Source organism: Peromyscus californicus, unplaced genomic scaffold (genome assembly GCF_007827085.1).
Source record: "Peromyscus californicus insignis strain IS unplaced genomic scaffold, ASM782708v3 Scaffold_18__1_contigs__length_77618521, whole genome shotgun sequence".
Taxonomy (NCBI): Eukaryota; Metazoa; Chordata; class Mammalia; order Rodentia; family Cricetidae; genus Peromyscus; species Peromyscus californicus.
In genome coordinates this window covers 34,964,287-34,980,595 of record NW_026294480.1, presented here as the reverse complement: position 1 = coordinate 34,980,595, position 16,309 = coordinate 34,964,287, and the positions used below count along the sequence as shown (strand labels likewise).

Below are 16,309 nucleotides of genomic sequence, written 5' to 3'. Positions count from 1 at the left end.
CACACACACACACACACACACACACGTGCATACATGAACACAACCACACACACAATGTATTAAATGTATTAAAAGTGAAATAAAAACTTCAAAGTTAAACCTCATCAAAAATCAAATGGACATAAGAGGTATCTATAGATCTGTAGATACAGATTCTTATCAACAGCCCATGGAACTCTCTAAAATAAATAACATTTTATGCCATAAAGCAAGTCTTAACTAATACAAAAAAATAATTCCTTGTATCATATCAGAATTAAATTAGAAACCAGTAGCAAGAAAAGTCAAAAACACTATGCACTGAATGATGCACTTTGGAATGGTGAAGAGGTCTTTGAAGATATCAAGAATACAAAGGATAGGTGAGACAAAGTAGGTTCTTTAAGAATAAAAAGGTCAAGCCTCTAGTGAAAAGTGTATGAAGGATCCAAATTAATAAAATCAGAGATGAAAGAGGGGATTTATAACAGATACCACTGAAATATAGAAATCATTGGGGACTATGATGGAGACATGCTCAAATAAATTGGAACACCTAGAGGAAATGGATAATTTTTTTAGACATAGATGACCTACCGAAATCAAGCCAAGCAGGCAGAAACAAGACAGATCTATAGGGAGCAGTGAGACCAAAGGCAGTGATAAAGTTTATCGAAAACAAAAAACAAAAACAAATAAACAAACAAAAAAACAAAACAAAACCAAGGACGGGGTGGACAGACTGCTGAATTCTGTCAGACATTTAAAGAAGAATATCGAGAGCTCCTCAAATTCTTCTACCAAATAAAAAGTGAATTCTCGTGAGCTTCACTCCACAAAGCCAGCGTCGCCTACCAAAACCTAGGAAGTCCACAAAAACAGAAAGGCATAGACTAAAATTTTCCTGATAACTACAGATGAAAAAGAATTCAAATTACTTGCAGGTCTAGTTCAACAGCACATTAAAGAGGCAATAGATACCAGAATCAAATTGGTTTCATACCAGGGATGCAAGTGGAAAGAACATAAGAGACATAGAATGGGGAGTACTGTTGTCACAAGGGACTGTTAAGATCAGGGCCTTTGGGCAAAGATTAGCCATGAGAGAGGCCCTCTGTGAAAGGCTGTATCTGGACATGACACAGCTGTTATGCATATCAACTCAGTCCTGATTTTACAGGAAGTGCTTTCTGCTTCTATGCCAGTATCATATTATTTTTATTACTATGGTTTCATAATTTATCTTGAGATCTGGAATGGTGACACTGTTGTTTTTGTCCCGGATTGTTTTGGCTCTGCGGGGTCTTTTGTGGTTCCATATGAACTTTAGGACAGTATCTATTTCCATGAAAACTGAGATGGGGATTTTAATTGGAATTGTACTCAATCTGTAAATGGCTTTTTGAGGCATAGTCATTTTCACGATATTAATTCTACCAACCCATGAGCATGAGATGCCTTTCCATTTTCTAGTGTCTATTGTTTTCTTCAGGAGTTTAAGGTTTGATTGTAGAGGTCTTTTTGCCTCATTTGGTTAAGTTTATTACAAATTATTTTTGTTGAGGTTCTTATTGATGGGAGTGTGTCCATGATCTCCTTGTCTGTATGTTTGTTGGTAGTGTATAGAAAAGCTATTGATTTGTGCAAGTTGATTCTGTTTCCTGCCATGTTGCTGAATTTATCATTTCTAGTTTTCTGGCACAATTTTTAGGATCTTTTATGTATAATATCATGTCATCTGTAAATAGGAATAGTTTAATTTCCTTTCCTATTTGTATCCCTTTAATTTCCTTCTCTTGCCTTATTGTTCCAAATAGTGCTTCAAACACACCACTGGATTTTATCATAAAGTCATATTGTTGTTGTTGTTGTTGTTTTAAAGGCTTTTTCTGCATCTATTGAGATGACATGTGATTTTTGTAAATAAGCCCATCTATATCATTTATTACATTTATTGATTTGTATATGTTGAACCATCCCTGCATCTCAGAGATAAAGCCAACTTGGTCATTGTGAATAATCTTTCTGATGTCTGTCTATTGGGTTTACAATTATTTTATTGAGCACTTTTGAATTTGTTATCCATCACCAAGTGGTCAGCCCTGAAAACATAAATAACTGGCTATATTTATATATTTAGGAACATACATATATATCAGTTTTATGTATATACAATTAAAGAAAAGAGGCCATTTCAAAAAAGAAGAAAAAAGATATTTTAAAAAGACAAAGTTTGGCCGGGCGGTGGTGGCGCACACCTTTAATCCCAGCACTCGGGAGGCAGAGCCAGGTGGATCTCTGTGAGTTTGAGGCCAGCCTGGGCTACCAAGTGAGTCCCAGGAAAGGCGCAAAGCTACACAGAGAAACCCTGTCTCGAAAAACCGAAAAAAAAAAAAAAAGACAAAGTTTGGAGGGGACATGTTGGTGGATAGGTAGAATTGGAGGGAGAAAATGAAAGATAGATATGACCATATTTCATTATATATATTTATTTATTAAAAAGCAGATTGAAGAATGGCTAAGCAGTGAAGAGCACTGGCTACTCTTTCAGAGGACCCAGGTTCAGTTCCCAGACCCCACAGAGTGGCTAACAACCATGTGTAACTCCAGTTCTAGGGAATCTCACAGCCTCTTCAAGCTTCTGAAGGTGCTAAACACTTACGGTACACAGACATACATGTAGGCAAAACATCTATACACATAAAATAATAAATTAATTAAATAAATAAAATCTCAAAAAAAATTTAACCAAGCTGTGGTAGCACATGGCTTTAATCCCAGTACTCAGAAGGCAGAATCAAGAAGACCTCTGTGAGCCGGGCGGTGGTGGCGCACGCCTTTAATCCCAGCACTCGGGAGGCAGAGGCAGGCGGATCTCTGTGAGTTCGAGGCCAGCCTGGTCTCCAAAGTGAGTTCCAGGAAAGGCGCAAAGCTACACAGAGAAACCCTGTCTCGAAAAACCAAAAAAAAAAAAAAAAAAAAAAAAAAAAAAAAAAAAAAAAAAAAGAAGACCTCTGTGAATTTGAGACCAGCCTGGTTTAAATAACAAGTCCCATGCCAGCCAGGGCTACACAGCATGATAGTTTCAATAAATCATTTTTAAAGAATGAAAATAAAAGACCCAGTGACATCACTTAAATTGACATATTTATATGATGCATTCAAGCTTCTGTCTTATAGAAAGCTAGAAAATAAATGGCAGCTAAACTGAAATAAAGCAGAAATTAAAAAAAATACAAGTAAAGCCAAATATGCTACATTTTCATTCACTGCAAAATTTACAAAGTTGATATACCCTAGCAAGATTTGTTGATAAAAATCATAAGTTATCAACAGCCAAACAGAAGGGAAGCACCACTACAGAGCCTATATATTATAAATACTTTTCTGACAATAAATCTGAAAAAAAAATGCAACTTACCAAAACTGACATGAGATATTCTTAAAAAACTTTTCCTATCACTATTAAAGAAACTGAGCCATACTTGAGAACATTTCAACAAAAATTTCAGTACTAGATATTCTCTCAAAGATTTTTAAAGAAATAATGCTACTCTTATACAAACTCTTTCAGAGAGAGAGAAAGCAGTATCTTCCAATTCATATTATATCATCATCTTCACATTAAAAACTGAAAGACATTAAAAGAAAATTATAGGCCAATATTCTGTACAAACATACAGGCATAATTCTTAAACTTAATATAACAAATTGAATTTAGTAACATATAAAAAGATTAAGAAGCCGGGCGGTGGTGGCGCACGCCTTTAATCCCAGCACTCGGGAGGCAGAGCCAGGCGGATCTCTGTGAGTTCGAGGCCAGCCTGGTCTCCAAAGCGAGTTCCAGGAAAGGCGCAAAGCTACACAGAGAAACCCTGTCTCGAAAAACCAAAAAAAAAAAAAAAAAAAAGATTAAGAAACATGAACAAACAGGGTTTATTCAATGACAACAAGAATTATTTAACAGTCAACCATAAATATAAATTTATTACATTAGTATATATATATAAGAGAAAAACTATGGTGTCCTATAGCTCTTTTTTAAATTGTGCAGATAATTTTCAACATCTAGTCATATTTTTGAAATTATATACAAACTAGGAATGTAATGTTTTAGTCTAGAAAACCTTAAGGTAAGAAATTAACCACTAGGATTTCTATATAAAATTTATGTGAAGACATAAAATGCTGAAGAACAATTAAAAGATTTTCATTGTTGAACATCAAGACTTATGATAAAACTATGGAAAATAATATAGTATAGGATTTTCTTAGATTAGTAGGGAGGCATAATCCAGAAACAAACACATACATACATAGTCACTTGATTAATTAACATGCATACCCACAATTCAGTATTAAAAGGGAATCTTTTTCAATGAAACTATGTAAATATACTAAATGATGCCACTAAATGTAAATATATAAATATTAATGTAATTATACAAATGATACAGGAGTAAAAGATGAATACTTTCATAATCGTACATGAAAATTAAGTGTTTACTACTTTAAAGGTAGCAGAACCTGGGAGAATGGAACCTAAAAATGAGGTGGACTAGAGTCTCATGCAGTAGCCAACTTTATTCAGCGGACAATCTATATAGTGAGGGTTAAGAAGAATCACATGAATACAGTGTATAATCACAAGGACAAGCCACATGGGGCAAAAACACGTTCTTTCCATGGAGGCATTTAAACAAATAAAAATAAACAGTTATAACAAATAATCTAGAGTAAACTCACTCTTTAACTGCTTCGCCTGGAAAGGGCATGAATCACATTCCAAGAACAATTCTGTGTTTTTGAAGAAACTGAGATCACAAAACTCTAGTCTTGTTTTCTTGGAGTTTCCTCACAAGCATTCAGAATTCCTTTCACATGATGACTCCATTTTAGACCTTATTCCGACATTTAAGGATTGGTAAAAATAATGGGGCAAGTAGGTCAAAGTACTTGCTGCCAAGCCTAACAATCTGAGTTCAATTCTAGGGCCCACCATGGTGGAGGTAAAAAACTACTTCCTCAAGTTGTCCTCTGACCTACCACACACACACACACACACACACACACACACACACACGTACACGTACACATACACATGCACACATGGACAAACACATGATACATCAATGTAATAAAAATTAATATGAATCACAGATATAATTTAAAAACTAAAATAATAAATAATTTAGAAGAAATAATACAAGGACATCTTCATGACTTTGAAGCAAAGGTTTCTTAAGCAGACCAGCAAAAGTACAAATCATGGAAAAAAAAACAAAACTGGTCAACTAAACCTAGTTTAAATTAAAATCTCCCACTGATCAAAATATACCAGTAGGAAAAAATGAAAAAACATTGACTAGATAAAATATCTGGAAGGCATATATTCAACAGTGGAATTGGATCTGAAACTAGCTAACAACCCTTACAAATCAATTTCACAAAGACAGACAATTCAAAATTTTAGTTGGGGAAAAATACCATGGACTTGGGCATGGTGGTACACACTGTAATCCAAGCAGTGAGGAAGACTGAGACAAGCCTATGCAATTCAGTGAGACTCAAAAGAAATAAAAATTAAATTTAAATGTAAAATAGAAAGAACATCAACTGAAGAATAAATACAACTGGCCAATAATTATATGAAAATGTTCAATATCATTACTCAACAAGAAATACAAATTAAACCTACAACGGTATGTTGCTACACACCTACCAGTATGATAAAAATAGTGCTGAGCAGCAAGAAAACGGAATAATCAACATTTTCATATACTGTTGATGGATATATAGCTGGTACAACTATTTTGAGAAAATGTTTGGCAGCACCTAGTCAAGCTACACATATGTCTGTATATGACAGAGAAATTTCACTTCTGGGCATGCACTCAAGAAAAACGATTACTTCTAACTACCAAAAGAATTATGTAAGAATTCTAATAGTGATTTCATAATAACAAATATTAGAAACCATTGAAGTGTCCTTAAACAACAGAATAGATTATCAAATTTTATTATAGGTCACACATTAGAACACAATTAAGTAAGAAAAAGAACAAATACTATTGCTACATACAACAATTTGAGTGAATCTCAAATGTGTGAAGAATAAAAAAGCCCACATAAATAAGTACATGCTATATGATTGGGAGTGATGGATGAAAGCCAGGGTAAGTGACTGGGGTGAGAATGAGGGTCCTATAATGTGCCAGAAATAGTTCATATTTTGATTATTTAAAAATCATAGGAGAGAGAGAGGGAGAGGGGAGGAGAGAGGGGAGGGAAGGGGGAGGGGAGGAGAGGGGGAGGGGAGGGAGAGAATGCTAGACATCAAAATTGTATACATCAGTACATTTAGTTAATAACTTCCTTTTTTAACTGGAAATAATACATATGCTTATGCAAGGCAAGGCATAGGCAGTAACCCTATAAATACAAAAACTGAGCAATATATGAGATCAAAGGATTCTGTGAAATGACAGCTGTATCTAGAAAAAAGTAAATGTCACAAGATTTAATCTGAGTTTTAGGAAGTAAACAAACAAGAAAAAGTTTAGGAGCAAAACTACAGAGGTTTTAAAAACCTGCCAAGTGGATGTGATGATTGACATGCATTCCTGTTAACATGGTGTGAATCAGCACTTGCTAACGTTTTTCAGACTAGAAGCAGCAGCAATCTAGAGAAATTCATGTTTTTTCTGTGTCCTACCCGAGACCTTCATAATCTGAAACACTAAGGTAAGGCACACAAAAAAAAAAAAATCTGTGTTTAACAACTCCTTGGACAATTCTGATACATACAAAATTTGAGAAATAGACTGGAAAGATGGCTCAGCAGTTAAAAGCACTGGCTGCTCTTTCAAAGGGCTTGGGTTTGATAGGTAGCACCCACATGGTGTCTCACAACAGCCTAACTCAAGTCCCAGGGCATCTGGCACCATCTTCTGGCATGTGGTACATAGGCATACATGTAGATAAAACACCCATATACATTTAATTAATTAATTAAATATATTTGAGAAACAACTTTATAAAAGAAGATTTTGAGTCTATAAATGTATACCATAACTACAGCTTTATTCATTGTAAATGTCTTATAAATCACTGAAATAAAAGTCATTCTATCAAATGAGGGATCAAAGTTATAAGAGCTGCTTGAGGAAAAAGCCGGTAAGCTGATTTTAGGCCTATTCAAGGAGACATCAAAGTGAATATCCTCAGTAGGCAGATGGAAATATAGGTCTAAAAAGGAGGTTAGATCCAAATTATAGATCCACAAATAGAACAGACAAAGAAGTTAAAGCCAAAGGAATCTACAAACTGCTTTATACTACTAGGTCTTAGAGAAACAAAGATGTATGAAAACAAAGTTTGATATTAGCGTCAAAAAATTATAATATAGATGAGACAGTCTCAAATTTTCAATCTCAAGATTCCCTTTCCCAGTCCCCTAAAAGCTAAAAAATTAACATATGAACCTACTAACTAAAAAGCAACAAAGACCTAGTACATGTATTTTTATAAAGAATATATTTGCAAACACAGATGGCATACTTGTGCAAACCTCATGTCTAGCTAAGCAAAGAATGGTGAGATATTATCTCCCACTTCATACAATTTACTGGAATAGGCTGCTTTGTATGACACTTATTTTCAAAATCTGGTCTTTCACAGGTTAGTAACTAGAAAAACATTTCAATAAACTTTCCAGATAATTGCGAATATTTTTCTTTGCTACTATACCAAAACTCTGTAACACAATTTCGCAAAATGATTTTCAATGTGATATCTCCAAGTCATACAAATTAACTTATCAAACTCTATACACACATAACAAACTAAAAATGAACAAAGCAACTGACAACTAGTAAGACCGCAGGAAAATGGATGGGAGTATTAGTATCACAGATAGGGATCTTATGGAAATCTCTAAGGTGCTAAGACTATGGTCTGAAAACTGCTAATTTTTATCTGCAACACAGGCAATAGTTCAAACCCCAAAACTAAACAAGCATGTACCCCACACTGCACACATTTTGTCTAATTTGTTCTTGCCCATTCTTTGATCTGTACCATAATGATCCCCTCCCCTCCCCCTCCCCCAGAGACTCAGTCCTATGACCCTGCCAAATAAGGACATACCCTATTAGCCATTTTGCTACCTGGTGTCCACGAAACCCACTATGCATATTTTCACCTCCTAATCTCTGCTCTTGCAACTTCCTCAGCCTAAAACATTTCCTTGTAGACAGTCAAATGTCTCATACTACATCTCATTTCACTCGTGTCTCCTCAAATATCACTTGATCATGGGGCCTTATTATTCTTATTATATTTTATTTATTTGTGTGTCCATATGGGGGTGCCCATGCCGCAGGGCACATGCACAGCTGAGGGACTACTGCAGGAGTTGAGTCTCTTCTTCATCATCACAGTCTCAGGGAACAAACTCAGGTTGTCAGGATTGGCAGCAAGCCCTATTACCCACTGAGTCCTCTCACCAGACCAAGTAAGGTTTTGCTGTGGGATGTTCTGTATGGCAAATGTGTTGCTCTGATTGGTTAGTAAATAAAACACTGATTGGCCAGTAGTCAGGCAGGAGGAAGTATAGGTGGGACAAGCCAGCCGCTGCCAGGACAAGCAGCATGTGAAGATGCCGGTAAGCCACGAGCCATGTGGCAAGGTATAGATTTATAGAAATGGAATAATTTAAGATATAAGAACAGTTAGCAAGAAGCCTTCTATGGCCATATAGTTTGTAAGCAATATAAGTCTCTGTGTATACTTGGTTGGGTCTGAGTGGCTGTGGGACTGGCAGGTGAGAGAGATTTGTCCTGACTGTGGGTCAGGCAGGAAAACTCTAGCTACAAGGTTTGATTTAAGTAACTTCTTTTAAAATGACAAGCACCCCAACTTCAACTCTCGACACTTTTACTCTCCTTATTCTGCATTACCTTTCTCCACTGTGTTTGTTACCATCCAGCATATGACATATTTCCTTTTTGTTTACAGTCTGTTTTTCTATCTAAAACACAAGCTCCCATGAGGATAAGGTCTTTTTTTTTTCCTTTGCTATTCCCTACTACACCCCTGCTGCTCAGAACAGGGTTTAGTGTTGTACTTGGCATGTTTTAGATGGGTTACATTAATAATTCACATGTTTTTTATTGAACACTATATGCCAGGCACTCCACATCTTAGAAATGAGTATTTGTTGAACCACATGAATACTGAGTATATATCTGCTCCAGTAAGCAAAGATGCAAACTCAGAGGTTGACAATACACTTCAGAAAATAACATTTAAGGGACAAAGGAAATAGGACATCTTCAAACCAGATATTCTCTTAGTAATCCTATATTCAAGTAATCTAGAGTTATCACTTACATAAATAATCATCTATTCTTTGAGCAACCTTTCTAGGAGCAACAGTTTTAAATGGATATATTCCAAGAGGTGCCAATCACTGAACAGTCAGTGGTTTTTTTGTGTGTTTTTTTCCCACCACCTTAATAGTCCAGAAATCAGATGGGTACACATTCCCTTGACCTTGTCCGTCTGAGATTAACTGACATTTCAATGGCATTAGAATTCTTTAATCTCTGGAGCTTCCCCCAAGATACTAGCATTTTCATTAACATGGCTGATAGGCATATGGGTGAAAAGAAACACGAGAAGATGAAATGCTGCAGAAAAGTCACTAAGAGCCTCCATCAAGCTGCACAATCCATAAAAAAATTTACATTTCCCAAATACCATCCTGCTGTCCAACACATACTGTTTTAAATCCTTCAACACATGGCTTTCCCTTGGTATTTTACAAAATTTTGAAAGGCAGTCTACCAAAAAGCAATGAAATCCATGAATCCATCTTTGTTGAGTTTTAACTCTTTCCACCCCCTGTACCTATGAGCATGGCCTTATTTGGAAAGAGGCTCGATGGAAATGTAATTAAGCTTAGTTAAATGAGATGATCAGAGCGGACCATAATTCAGTGACTTATATCCTTGTAGGGCACGGGAGGAATAGGAAGGCAGGGAAAGGAAAGGGAGAGGGAGAAGAGGAGAGAAATCACCATGTGAAGCAGAACCAGCGATTAGAGTGATGCATTTATACATATTTTCAGGGACTGCTGTCCTCACCAGAAACCTGGAGAGGCACAAAAGAACCAACTCTGACAGGCCTTTGATTTGCCGGCCTTCCAGACAAACCTTTTCTTTTACTGACTTAAGCCACTCATTTTACAATACTTTTGTCAATCCTAGAAAACCAATGCAATAGTGATATAAATAAATAAACAAATAAATAAATAAAATGAGGAAAGAGATATCTTCCACCAGGGAATAATCCAAAAAATTTCTTAAGTTACTTTGCCATGATGGGGGTGCAGAAGGACAGGGAGCATAATTCAGAGTGGAGAAATTTAACAAAAGTCAATGTCTGTAGTTTTGACAATATGCTGACCTGAAAAGATGTGATTTTTTAAAATGGAATTTTATTTCTGTGGTTTTCCTAAATAAATAAATAAAATATACCAGTATAATCAATGAGAAAAACATATAAATTTAATTAAAGAACATTTTTTAAAACACCTGATTGATACTCCTTTAAAATATCAAGATCATTAAAAACAAAGAGTATCTAGAGAAACCGCCATAATTAAAAGCAGTCTAAGGAATGAAAAAGACCAAATGTAGTGTGGTCTCCTACATGGAATCCTAAAACACAAAAAGAACATCTAAGAACATACTAAGGGTATCTAAGTGGAATCCAGATGTTGACTAATAATGTACACATTTCTGTTTACTAATTGTAATAAATGCTTCAACACTAATGTAAAATGTAAATAATGGGGGAATATGTGAATCCTTTGCAGTATTTCACATCTTTATGTAAGTCTAAAACACTCTTGAAAGTTCACTCAAAATAATTCAAGACCAAAACCCAACTCCACTGTAGTCAGATTATGTTGTTAAATCCCCATTCAAGACCATCCTATCAGTTCGATTATACTACTGTTTATCATAGTCATTCATTCAGAGTGTTTCTTTTCACCATCCACTTTGTACCACATACAATTATGAGGGCTTAGAGTGGTAATAAACATGAAGTTCCTAGTGACTTTTTATTCTGATGTAAATGTGTTTCTTTTCTCATTGCTATGACCAAATATCTGTCCAAACACAACTTAAAGGGGGGGTTATTTTGACTTTCAGTTCATAGAAATACAGTTCATCATGACCAAGAAAGAATGGAGGTAAGAACAAGTTGGTCCATGATGCCAACCAAGAAGCAGGGAAATGGAAATGCCATTGCTTAACTTGGTATCTCCTTCCCATTTTAACACATTCAGGAACCCCAGCCCATGGACCAGTGCTGCTCACACTCACGGTGGGAACCTTCCTTCTCAGGTAAATTTCTCTGGAAGAACCCTCACAGACACTCACGGGTATGTTTCATTAATGTCCCAGAGTGTTCCTTAATCCAGTCAATCTGGCAATAACCATAGAAATGGCAAAAACCAATAGAAAATAACCATCACAGATGTTTTCAAAACTTCTGACATGATCTTTTGCACACAGTTATCAATTATACACCCCACAGCATCTTGGACTTAAACACTTGTCAGTGAACACATACGGCAGATTATAAGCATAGGTATATGGTAGCAGCCTACACCTACAAGGTGCTACTTAGTAACCATCTATACCCCAGTGACCAGTACCATAACCAAGGAGCTTTGCTAAGAAGTCACAGGACTTAAAGAATGAGATTTTCTTCCAAAATTAGAGAAGAGCTATCTATGTACAAAACATTTTAGAGAGGGAAAAGAACTAAAATATTGGAAAACGAAAGAATAGCTGGGAGATGTTATTCGCTGGAGTATTTGATAGTCACTTCTGCCTACACAGGCATCAAGCTTCTTAATATAGTGTTTCTAGCATCAATTCCCCAAACCAACTACACCTTCAGAGATCACTTCAAAACTCTTGCTCCTTGGTATTAAGCAACAGAACAACTATAGGTCCTTTATCTTCTAGTTGCCCACCCCCTCCACCACGTGTTTCCTTTTACCCTGTATATACAGGTACATACACATTCTCTCACATGCTACTGAATAACCAATTCTTTAACATTGTTTCATCTTCCAAATCTAGCTGTTCTTTCTGTTCTTATTCCACTATGTCATTAAGTTATAACTATACTTATACAAAGAGTCTCCAACTGATTTCTGCTTCTGATTTTTAATCTCTTCTATTGAAAACCACCTTTTCCTCAAACACCTCTTGGGTCATGTCACAAACACCTTTTTGACAGTCTCCAGTAATTTATTCTACTTCTGTAACTCCTAGACAAGCCTTCAACGTATTCCAGCACACCAGGCTTAATATCCAATTAATATTTTACACTGGCATCGTATTACCCTGCCTTTGCACTGCTGTATTTCCACATTTCCAAATATTTTCCACCTTGAGTCACTGGGAGCAATCAGATGCATTGAGCACAACTTCCTAACCTAAAAAAGTATTTAAGTGCTGACAATTAATAGTTATAGATGTCTCACTGCGAATTTAAAATTTCATAGCAGGGGTGGGGGGGGGGACACCCAACTCTGCTTAAAACTGCCTAAAGAGGGTTAAGAAGGGTTAAGTCTTTGACAAGATCATACAATGGTTAGGAAAAATGGCTGAGTCTGAATACAGGTTTCTATTACCAGAGTATTCCCCACATTCACACTAAAGTTTCCAGTTTGCTTTTGTGCAGATTCCAGGCCAAGTTTTTCTTCCCCTAAAACTACTGGCGTTACTAACTACATCCAGAAGGGAGTTTAAACAGTAGCCCAAAAGGGTTGGCATGCAAGACTCCCTGCCAGCTTCCAAGACTTCTTGCAGGTTTCCAGGCACCACCCTCCACTCCCCGTCCAGGGTCAGACAAGGAAGATGGCGGCCCACACCTAGCAGCGCCTCCTACAGGCTCTTCAGCACTCGGGTCCACATCGTACACATCATTAAAATGAAGGATGGTCAAGTCATAGGAGTCCATGTCTCCTGACTGGTTCCCCCGAGTACCCGGAGAGAGCTCTTCATCCAGCTCTGCGGGCTGAGGCGGTGCCAGCATTGGGGCCTCCTCCTCCACCGTCTCCATCTCCCAGGCACAGCGTAGGAAGCCTCTCCCTGAGCCGGGCGACCCTGTACGCATGCGCAGGATAGCAGCTGGAGCATGCGCAGCAGCACTTGCTGGGCCTGGGTCATGGGTTGAGGCCTGTGTTGCTCCTGACCCAGGCTTCTGTGCTTGCCTGACTGTGTCTAGGGCAAGGGGTGGCCTCCCTGTACCTGACAGCCGTTAGAGCCCAACGGAAGCCCTGATGCCCCTTGCTTCTTCTTTGGCAGAATGAGGTCATAGTTGTAGGAAAATAGTCAACGCTCATTTCTTTTGCATCTTGCTGAGTAAATATTTTTCAAATGCACGTGTCTCCCCCGCTTTTTTTACAGGAAAATAGGACAACTATTAAAGACCTCAAATACATTTTTTTCTACACCCAAATGTTTGATTTCTATCTGCCTGAGGGGTCCTGGGTATCCATTGATTTAATAACTGATCCCAGACTGATGCTGGTTGGTGCTGATTCCAAAAACATCAAAACAAACCCAGTCCTCATCCTGGGGGACTCGGCATAATTTCACCTTGCCCTTACCCTGTTCTTTCCAGACCTTGTGGGAATCTCTGGGGCCCTTTTCTGCCTCCCATAATCCAAATGTCATTTCCTTTTTTCGGTTTTATTTAAGATCCAGGCAATTTTCACAACCAGTTTTCTGATTTACCAAGAGATTCTTCATCTGTAGCTTTCTTTAACACATCTAACATTCTGACCCTGAAATACTGTTCTGTGGGGTCTGACATTTTGTGTGTGTGAGAGAGAGAGAGAGAAAACAGAGCAAGTGAAAACTAATGCTTTTATTGAATTACATTTTACGCAATTATTGTGGCCTGGTGGAGTCCATCCAGGCGATCAATGAGGTACCCCAGAGTGCGGCAACCTCTTGGAATACTGCCAGCCAGACATTTGTTCAATTGAACTTGAATTAAATGGATACATCTAGAATACAAAGTGCCAACTTTGAAAAATAAAAATAAAACTTGAACAAATAAATAAAATTAAAAAATTGGGTAAGTGGCTACACCCCCCTCCTATAAACCTAGAGGCCAACAATATTTGTACAGAGCAGGTCAGTCTTCTGGAAAGTTTGTATAAGCAAAATTCAAAAGCCAAGCAACAAAAAAGATAAACCTATAAACTTATGATAAACGTGGTTATAAAATAAATTTTAAAAACTAAATCTAACAGTACATGTTAAAATGGTATTGCTTAGTTTACCTCAAAATCATAAGGATTTACAACAAAAATCTATCAATGTAATTCAGCATAAAACATCTTAAAATAGAAAGTCATTAGTGGCAAATTGTGTAAGAAATATTTGACAAGTTAATCAGCTATTATTTAAAAATGTGTAGCTACCTAAGGAATGAAAGAACCTTTCTTATTTTGATAAGCCAACAGCCAAATTCTACTAAACTAACTTTAAATATATTCCTTATAAAACCAACAATAAATTAATAAGCCTGGCCTTATCACCACCACTGTTTTAACAGAACGTTGGGTTTTACAAAACAATTAAGTGAATGGAAAAAACTTTTGCCATCTATATATCCAACAAAGGATTAATATCTAGAATTCACAAACATATAGATTCTCAAAAAATAAGAAGAAAATAAACTGGTCAAAAACTGGGCTAATGAACTGAACAAAGTTTTCAAAAGAAAATCAAACACTTTAAGATAAATCCTCATCTAGAGTTCAAATAGCTGATAAACATTTTTAAAGTGTTCAACATCTTTAGCCATAAAAGAAATACAAATTAGAACTATTTTTCAATTCCATATCATCCCAGTCAAAAGGATTATCATCAAGAAACAAATGATTTAAAGTGTCGCTGAGGTGGGGGAAGTAACTCTTACACACTATTGGTGAGACTGTAGTGTGGTGCAGATTTTGAAAACATGATGAATTAATACTCTTGTTTGCTGTGGGATGTTCTGTATGGCAAATGTGTTGCTGATTAGTCAATAAATAAAACACTGATTGGCCATTGGCTAGGCAGGAAGTATAGGCAGGACAAGGAGGAGAATAAAGCTGGGAAGTGGAAGGCTGAGTCAGAGAGACACTGCCAGCCGCCACGATGACAAACAGCATGTGAAGATGCCGGTAAGCCATGAGCCATGTGGCAAGGTATAGATTAATGGAAATGGATTAGTTTAAGCTGTAAGAACAGTTAGCAAGAAGCCTGCCACGGCCATACAGTTTGTAACCAATATAAGTCTCTGTGTTTACTTGGTTGGGTCTGAGCGGCTGTGGGACTGGCAGGTGAGAGAGATTTGTCCTGACTGTGGGCCAGGCAGGGAAACTCTAGCTACACTTGTTATTTGCATATGATATAATTCTATATGTAGAAAAGTCTGGGGTATCCAAGTACAAATAAATAAACTACATGAATGGTGTGTGTAGAAAGGCCCTTTTCTATCTTCACAAGAATTCTATAAATCTAAATTCTTTTAAATTAAAAGTTTGTTTTGAAAAGTAAATATGTATATGTGTTTGAATTCATAGAGTAGTTCAGTAAAGTATACAGTATACAAGACTAGTTTGCAGAAGCTTATCATAGTTCTTTATACTACCAACCATCAATCTGAAAATCAGAGCAATAAAATTCAAGTCAAAATAGTATTCAAAGGAACGAAAGTATATACAACTAACTTTAAAAGAAGCAGCTGCTTTGTACACCAAAATTTGTAGGGTATTGCTGCTGAGAAACAATGAAGTTGTAAGTAAATGGAGAGATAGTCCACGTGTGTGATGGACTTAAAGATTTATTATTAAGATTCTATCTAAACTGACCTATAAATTCAATGCTATCTCTATGGACTGATGCAAGCCTTTATGCAGAAATTGGAAAGCTGATTCTAAGAAAGGGCCAGAATTTAAAAAAATAAATAAATAACAAGGCCATTTTTCTTTTAGTTCATTGGGCATATTTTCTCTAATTCTGTGAAGTCTTGATCTCTGATAATCAATATCTGACCTCACTTGGGGTCCTATTATGGTTGACTCCCATCTTTTCCAAAGAAATGGTCCATTCCTGTTTCTTTGCCTGTCTAATAATATTTTGGTTGGAAACTAGAGATTTTATTATGTGTTGCAGTGACTTAGAATCACCCTGTGTTTATGTGAGTATTGCCCTTTGGTTTTACTGGCTAGTCCATTTGT

At 36.7% G+C, this 16,309-nt stretch overlaps 1 protein-coding gene across 1 annotated transcript in view; it reads right to left on the bottom strand.

Annotated features, from left to right (window-relative positions):
• Window positions 1-15,972, bottom strand: part of LOC128113491 (trifunctional nucleotide phosphoesterase protein YfkN-like) — a 44,361-nt gene extending 28,389 nt beyond the window's left edge. Inside the window, exon 1 of the mRNA XM_052743239.1 lies at window positions 12,941-15,972. Coding sequence (XP_052599199.1) covers window positions 12,941-13,185 — 245 coding nt within the window. The 5' untranslated portion in view covers window positions 13,186-15,972. The remainder of the gene's footprint in view (window positions 1-12,940) is intronic.
• Window positions 15,973-16,309: the final 337 nt, after the last annotated feature.